The sequence below is a fragment of the Lipotes vexillifer genome, unplaced genomic scaffold, assembly GCF_000442215.2.
Source record: "Lipotes vexillifer unplaced genomic scaffold, Lipotes_vexillifer_v1.1 scaffold239, whole genome shotgun sequence".
NCBI classification, from domain to species: domain Eukaryota; kingdom Metazoa; phylum Chordata; class Mammalia; order Artiodactyla; family Lipotidae; genus Lipotes; species Lipotes vexillifer.
Window position 1 is genome coordinate 409,497 of NW_006769620.1, and position 7,787 is coordinate 417,283.

The window sequence follows — 7,787 nt, forward strand, 5'->3', positions numbered from 1 at the left end:
ATGGCAAGAGCGAAGGCCCTGATGTCGGAGGGGCTTGGTGTGTCTGAGGAACAGCAGTCAGTGTGGCTGGAATGGAGTGAGCGGGTGGAATGGCAATGCGGTCCGAGCAGTGTGATTTAGATTGATGGTGGAAGGAAGGGGTAAGGCTCTCATATGAAAGGAAATGGGAAGCCACTGGAGACATCTGAGCAGAAGAATATAACCTGACTTACGTTTTTAATAGGATCACTCTGGCTACTGTGTGGAGGACAGAATAGATTCCAAGGGGTCAAATGTGACTGAAAGGAGACCAGTTCAGTGGCACAGCATTAAGGCAGACAGGGCGGGCTAGTTTAGACTAGGGTGATAGCAGGGCAAGTGGTATGTGGTCAGAGTCTAGGTGTATTCTGAAGGAAGAGGCAACAGGATTTTCTGATGGATTAGACATGAATTGTGAGAGAGAGGAGTGGGATACGAAGACTTGTGGGCAGAACCAACTCAACAAAGGAGCTACCTATATGAGTGAGCTTGCTTTAGAATTTCAATAGCATTATATAAGGTGACCTTAACTAGTTCGTTTTGTACCGCAGACCAGGCATTTGATAGAATAAAATCTCCTTCTATTCCTGATATAAGGTATTTCATGATTTTCACCAGTTTTAATTCTGCAAAACTCACTACTCAGAGGTCAATTTACGACAATGGAAGTTTTCAGTCAGAAAAGGTTTTATTATAAGAAACAATGCCATCAGATAAAAATGCAAAAAATTGTGCAATTATGGCAAAATGTTTAAAAATATCTACACATTTGCCCCCAAAGGACTACAGTACTTACTACATACCTGAGCACTGAACATTTAATGCCATTTTTAAACCGCTTCACGTAGGGAATCTGATTCCTTGCAGGCCACGTCCACTTTTTCTCATGCACCAATGAAACCAGCTTGATGCTTAAGCATCAACTTTGTAGGGTAACAGAAAACAAAGATGGAAAATAAAGAATACAATTTCTACTTTCCTATAACATAGTTATACCACGTCCAGTTTTCAGTGTGTAAAAAATATATAGGAAAGTGCTACATACTTTCTTCAAATGCAAAAACAAAGGTCAAGTGGGACTGGCATCTGTCACCCCATATTTTAATTCTGTAGTACCCACTGTGCCTTTTACTTATATTCTCATCATACTATGCAAATGTACCTTAAATATCTAAACAAAGACCCACGCATATTACTAATCTTAGTTTTCTAGGACCTCTTCTGAAATCATTTGAAAAGTGGCAAAATATCCCAGCTATATAATTTAAACAAATAGTTCTCCATACAAAATTCAATATATATTCTACTTCCGCAGCAAATTCTAAACCTTGGCTTTGACACACTATACTTAGACCACACCCTCAATATAGCAAAAGGATCAACTGTTGCGCAGATCAATAGAATAAATCGACTGCAGAATTATCCACAGTACGTTGTACTCCTATGCATCACACGGGCACATTGTAAATTAACTCAATATTCTAATGTCATGGTTTCAAGTAACATGTTCTTCTAAATAAATACAGGAGATTGTCAAAAAGCGGCAGAAAGTCTTAGATATGCAACAAAGCTTTCAAAAATATGAACATCTCTTGTAAAACTTAGCTTTGTTTTTTTCCTCCCTTTGCAATGCAGCACAGTAAAGATGCTTCAAAATGCTCACAGAAATAGCCCCAAACCAGCAGGAAGACAAAAAATGGGGAGAAAAAACATAGGTGATTAGTTGACAAAGTCGATAAGAAGATTATAGACACACTACCAAGGCCAGCAAGAGACAGCACGTATCCAGCTTCCCAAGACTAGATTTTAAAATGTGAATTCTCTAAATGCTGTCCACTTTAAATTCGGCTTCAGGAAACGTTCCCTACTTGTAGAGGGCTATGACAAGCAGTTTGGAAAGTTTCTGAAAAACGAGGTATGTGATGCAAAGAGGCAATGTTTTAAATTTGTTTCACAGTATCACATTACCATTTGTGCAAGAGTTTTTAATACAAACCATGCCAGTTTGTTTTAACAGAATCAAAACGTTCCAGTTAAGGACAGACTCTGGGCTATACTTATATCCTTTATTAATTATTCCAGGCAGAGTAAAAAATAAGTTACTGATCCAAATAACTGCCTTAGGTATAACACATGAGTTGATTTGTCCTCTGTTAATATTTCTAGCTAACTGTTAGAAATTCATCAGTTAAATATGAAAAACTGTTCAGTACCTATAATGTTATGGTTCTATTCACTCACTCTTTTCCTCCTCAATCACCTTCAGCTATAACAAGGTTTTCAATGCAAAATTATTCATAACTGTTAAGTGCAAAAATTTTTTTTAAATGAGGTTTTATTTGTTATAGGTAACATAAAAGCCATTAAATGAGACTACTGCAGGAGTTTTATGTTTCTGGAAAACAGAATTTTAAAGATAAGAGTAAAACTTCACATTACGCTCTGTGCAGAAAAGAAATAAGTTACCTTTCATTGTACTGATACTGAATGGACAGGTAGAGGATAGGGAAGGGGGTTAGGCGACAAAATGGCCCATGTTAGTGCAAAATGAGTATAATATTCTTTTCACTATTCTAAGATTGAATCCAGTTAGACCATAAACTGGCCATACCTTGCCATCATGCTAGTAGAGAACCCTGTGAAATCACAAGAGTTCAACAGGTAAAGGACTATGGCCATGAAACTAACATACCAGTTTGAAAGGTAAGCATAGGCTCAGACAATTTAAATCTACCTAACTATACACATGAATTAACTTATACTAGCACCAGCCACCTGTGATTTTGAGCCCTTTTCAGGATTTAAAAAAATGACAGTGTTAGCACTTGAAAAAATTGTCAACAGAAAACTGCTACTTTAAAACTTTAGCTTAACTTAAAGCAACATGGGAAATATAAAACAATCAAACTAAACGCTCTTTCTGAGACTGATCTGGTTTTCCTTCAATCTACTCTAATAACAGAACACATTTAAATCCAGTACACTTGAAAACAGTACACAAATATACATATATTCAGAATGAGGATCTCAGTTAGTGCATCTCTGTGGTAGAGAGGTCACAGCTAAAGTCCTAGTGATATTGCCTCAGATTTTTACCCGTATTTAAAATAAAAAGTCACATCAAACTATTTTGGAAGTCTCTAACCCATAATACCCTAACCACTCTTCTAAGAGTGCATAGTTGTCGATTCATCTGGTATCTCAGTGACTATTCGTCACAAAATTCTAGAATGATGTGATTACATTTATACCAGAAAAAAAAATGCTGATAATTGCACTTTGTTACCTTTTGCTTACTGAAATGAAAACATCACAAGGATGAAAAGAAATCCCTCCCTACACTCATCTTTAAGAGCACCCATCTCCAAGTATAAACTCTCTCAGCTTTCTTAAATACTGACAGCACTTCTTGTATCATTGAAAGACCAAGTTTCCTCGAGCACAAGGTGCCAGTGAGCTCACTAGGGCCTGCCGTTCATTAAAGTACTTTCTGAAGACACTGAGGATAGAGTTTAGCAACAGCACATTCAAAATGCCGGCCAAGGTCCCAGAGCCGATCTGGGGTCTCATACACTTTCATCCATTGGTCAGTGATGTCATCATATTGGTAAAGAGAATTTTTTCTGCTGGTTCTGAAGACATGTTCTTCAACGGTCACTTGAGTAGCTCGAACAAATAAATGGAGTTTATTCTGGAAAAGTACCAGTTTAAGGTATGGGTTTATGGACTCATCACAAGGAAAGTCCTTCTTACGAGTCCATTTATTGAGCTCAATATCATAGGCTTCTACAGTAAACATACGCTGATGATTTCCACAGGTTCCAGCTATGTAGTAGATAGAGTTCTTGTATACAGCTGCTAAGCCCTGGATTCTAGGCACAGTCATGGGGGTTAAGAAACCCCAGTAGTCTTTCTGAGGCTCATAGAAGAGGAAAAATTCTCCTAAAGAAAGAAAAAGGGGAAAAAAAGAAAAAAGAAAAAACAATAGTATGTACATTTACATGTCTCTTTTTGGTTGTATGTTGAAGACCCAAAGGTATAATTTTCCAAATATTTTACTTTCTAAAATATTTCTTTTATAATCTCCACAGATACATTAAATATTATGGTAGCTTAAAACATCTTCATTCCATGCACAACATAACATAGTATTAGAGTGAACCTGAATTGGGGTGTTCAAAATGGGGAAGTATGAGGCACTAGTTTGGCTTGATGGCAGTATAACAGTTGAGAGCTTGGTTTCACTTACTCTATCCAATTGGGTATTTCAAAAAATTTATTTGAAGCCAGCTTAAAAAAAAAACATTATTACTAACGGTTAACCAGTAAGATGAAAATAGGTATATAGCTTCAATCATGAGTAAGCCACTATAAATTTAAGTGCTAATTATTTAATTAGAAGATGGTACATAGAATTGTTCAGATTTGTGTCTACGGGCCACTAATGTGTTTACTTTAGCGTTGGTGTAATGCAAAGACAAATACTCAAGAGGAGAAAACATGACCTTAAGATGATAGAAAACACGCACATTATTTATGAGAATTGACTATGAGTCAGTTTCAATTCTATTTTGACAATGAAAGGGTGTGCTGAGTCAGACTGCAATACAAAAATGTCTAAAAGAATTAAACTAGTGAAGATTTACAAGAGCTTGGTAATTATGACATTTGTATAAAATCCCTGATATGAAAATCTGAATCCTTTATGAACAGATTAAATGATACTCCAGTAGCCACTGACAGTAGAGCATAAGCTTCTGACTATTCATGTCAAGTTTATTTATATAAAGAGGCTTTGTTTAGATTATAAGTACCTACTTCTAGATTGAGCTTCCCCTTGAAAACTGTTTTGAACTAGGTTAACTCCTATCAACAAATATAACTGCCTACTTAATAAAAGTGATGCTGTAATTTCAATTTTTCACAAAAGAGCTTGTTAAAGTCCTAGCTTTTTCCTGCATATTACATACGCTTATTGACTAACATATAACAGGATTCTTAATAAAGACAGGAATTAACACTTTCTACCATGTACTACCTCTCTACAAATTTCTTATAAAAAGGAAAGATAATACATTTTAAAAGTTGATTTTTAAAATCTAAAGTCTTCTTAATAAATTAAAAACAGTGGTGGGCAATTAAGAAAACCCTCAGTGCCTCAGATTTCTCTTTTATAAAATACGATCTCAGATTAAACAATGTTCATTCCAGCCCTGAAATTCTATTAATTCATTGTTACTTTGCCTTAGTATTTACATTAATACACAACCTTTACATTCCCTTTGGGAGTCATCTAATTAATTCTATCTCTATCAACTAACTGGTTAGCCAGTAAAACCAAAATATATAAAGAGAGAGCTTCATCATATTGGATGATATAACCTATTCAACCACACTTGATAGATTTTACATCCATTCAGGTACTCCATTTTTTGGCAAGACCAACAAACCTAAATCATCTCCATGCTTCTAGTCAAATAAAATAAGGCACTAGAGAGTACTACTCCCTCTGCAGAATTAACTTTACATTGAAGTTTAAACAAATGGGTTTAGGCATTTCTAGGAAATTTTAAGTTAGAAAAAGGATAGAGCAAAGAATATTAAAAAAAAAAAAAAAAAACAGAATGGGAAACGACCTAAAAAATCACGTGTGTCTACACAGAAGTTGCCCCCTTTTCCTTGTTTTATTTGAGTAGTCAGTGTAAGGAAAACATTTATATATAAGCAGTTAAGAAACACAAAAGAAGAATAAGGATGTTGGTACTGTCAACACTGCATTCAGCATTCAAGCAACTAAGATAAGAATTCAAACACAAGGAAAACATTAGCACAAATCAGAACCTTGAATCAAATATCTTATTTGCTCTCTTACTGAGTTCCTCTTTCTACTTCTACTAGATCATCTTTGCCAGGGTAATAGTCTTCAATCGTTTAAACAAAAATTTTTAAGCTAAGTATATTATCGTCCCGCTCATAATGTTAACAGTAAGAAAAAGGAGACATCTCAAAGTTTTTCAGTGAAAAAAAACTGAAAACAATGTTATGGATGACAGCATCAACTGCAGTGAAATTAAAATCTTGAAGACTGTAATTGAAAACTCTTTGTAATTAAGTTTCATAACGTTTGCGATTGTAAGGCTTATACAAAATTCTTTGGCAACTGAATAGTACAACTGCAGTTGATGCTTTGTTCTTTTTTCTCTTTTAAACTAATCCAGTAAGTTCCATAAGAAAAGCAGTTGCTCCATTTCTTGATTATATATTACTGAAGAGCAAAAAAGTCATGTATCAAACTTGCTTTCTTGTTTGAATTCTTAAAAATGGCTCTGAAAGAGTTTTTCCCAAATCCTGAACTATTATTTATGAAAAAATATTTTCAAAAATACTTATTCTACATGATGTCAAAACACAGTAAGAACATAAAACACAGGATCATTTAAGGAACCTGCCTTTTCTGATTGAAAAGTTTATTTTCTTTACTGGTCCTTTAAAGAACAGACTGTTCCAACAAATAGTTTATGATAAGAAAGCCAGAGGCATTCCTCAATGAACAGAAACAACTTACGTTTTACTATGAGTGGGTGAACCACAATTTGACCTGTTACCCTTTCATGAAGAACTAAATCACTTAGGCACCTACCCTGTAAAACATAGATCTTCTCTTTGTACTCCACAGCATTATGAAACTCCATAGCAACAGGCATGGCACAAACGGTCGTCCAGCAATTTTCTCTGCTGTCGTAGCACTCCACAGATTTTAGTGAGTTTCTCCCATCACCTTCATAAACTCGCCCTCCGATTGCATACATCTTACCACAGCAATACACCAGTTTGCAGCCTATTCTGGCTCGAAGCAAGGACGGTTTGGATAGCCACCTATTAGTGGAATGGTCATACATCCAGAAATCATTTTCTGCCTTGTGGTCGATGGAGACCTCACTACTGCTTGGCCTGTACCCTCCTGCTATGTAAATATCATTATCTGGTGATACAAGAATCCCAACTTCTCTTAGATCATTTGGTGGTTTGCATAGTTTGAACACTCTTCCTGTGAATATATCTAGACAAGGCACTGTTTGCTTCTTTCCTGAGTGTTTGTGGGCAGCGTCAAAACATATGATCATTTCCGATGCAGTCATTCCAAGTCTCTGTGTACAGCCATTGGTACTGGATGGTCCCTTTTCCACATAGCTTTTGGCTATAGCCTGTGCAAACTGAGGTGGAATTTTCTCTATAAAGGTGTCTTCCATCAGAGGAAAACGTATGCATTTGGCAAAAATTTCTGGAAGGTGCACTTCTCTTTCATTCTGTTCATGTTCAAACCACCTTACAATGCTCTCATAAACATGCTCTTCCCGGTCTACGTTTAAATCGTCACTGTCTAGGATACTTATCAGTTGGTCTTTCGTCAACTGAAGAAACTCTTGTTCTTTGGTGACACACAGGAACTTTTTACGAATGTATTCTTTAGATCGATCTCCAAGTTCCTGATGACCATAATGATCAGCAAAGATGAAGACTCCAATAGAATTCTGTGGGTCCAAATGACTGATCATGTACTTAGCACATTGGTCCTGGATGGAGGGAATCTGGAAGATGCTAGCTGCAGTGAACAAGGCCTGAACATTGGCCTCTGTCAGAACAACTCTGGAGGTATAGGCATAGTTCAACACTAAATCCATTGACTCAGCTTCAACACCGACGATTCGAACTTCTTTTTGAGTGCTTTCTGTAAGGCCGCTAGTGAACATGGATCTAGGAAGGAAAGA

At 36.2% G+C, this 7,787-nt stretch overlaps 1 protein-coding gene across 1 annotated transcript in view; it reads right to left on the reverse strand.

The window, feature by feature from the left end:
• Nucleotides 1–687: 687 nt before the first annotated feature.
• The window catches only part of KBTBD8 (kelch repeat and BTB domain containing 8), an 11,941-nt gene continuing 4,841 nt past the window's right edge, over nucleotides 688–7,787 (reverse strand). The window contains exons 3-4 of the mRNA XM_007445667.1: nucleotides 6,659–7,773; nucleotides 688–3,960 (exon numbers count right to left, since the gene is read on the reverse strand). Coding sequence (XP_007445729.1) covers nucleotides 3,497–3,960; nucleotides 6,659–7,773 — 1,579 coding nt within the window. The 3' untranslated portion in view covers nucleotides 688–3,496. The remainder of the gene's footprint in view (nucleotides 3,961–6,658; nucleotides 7,774–7,787) is intronic.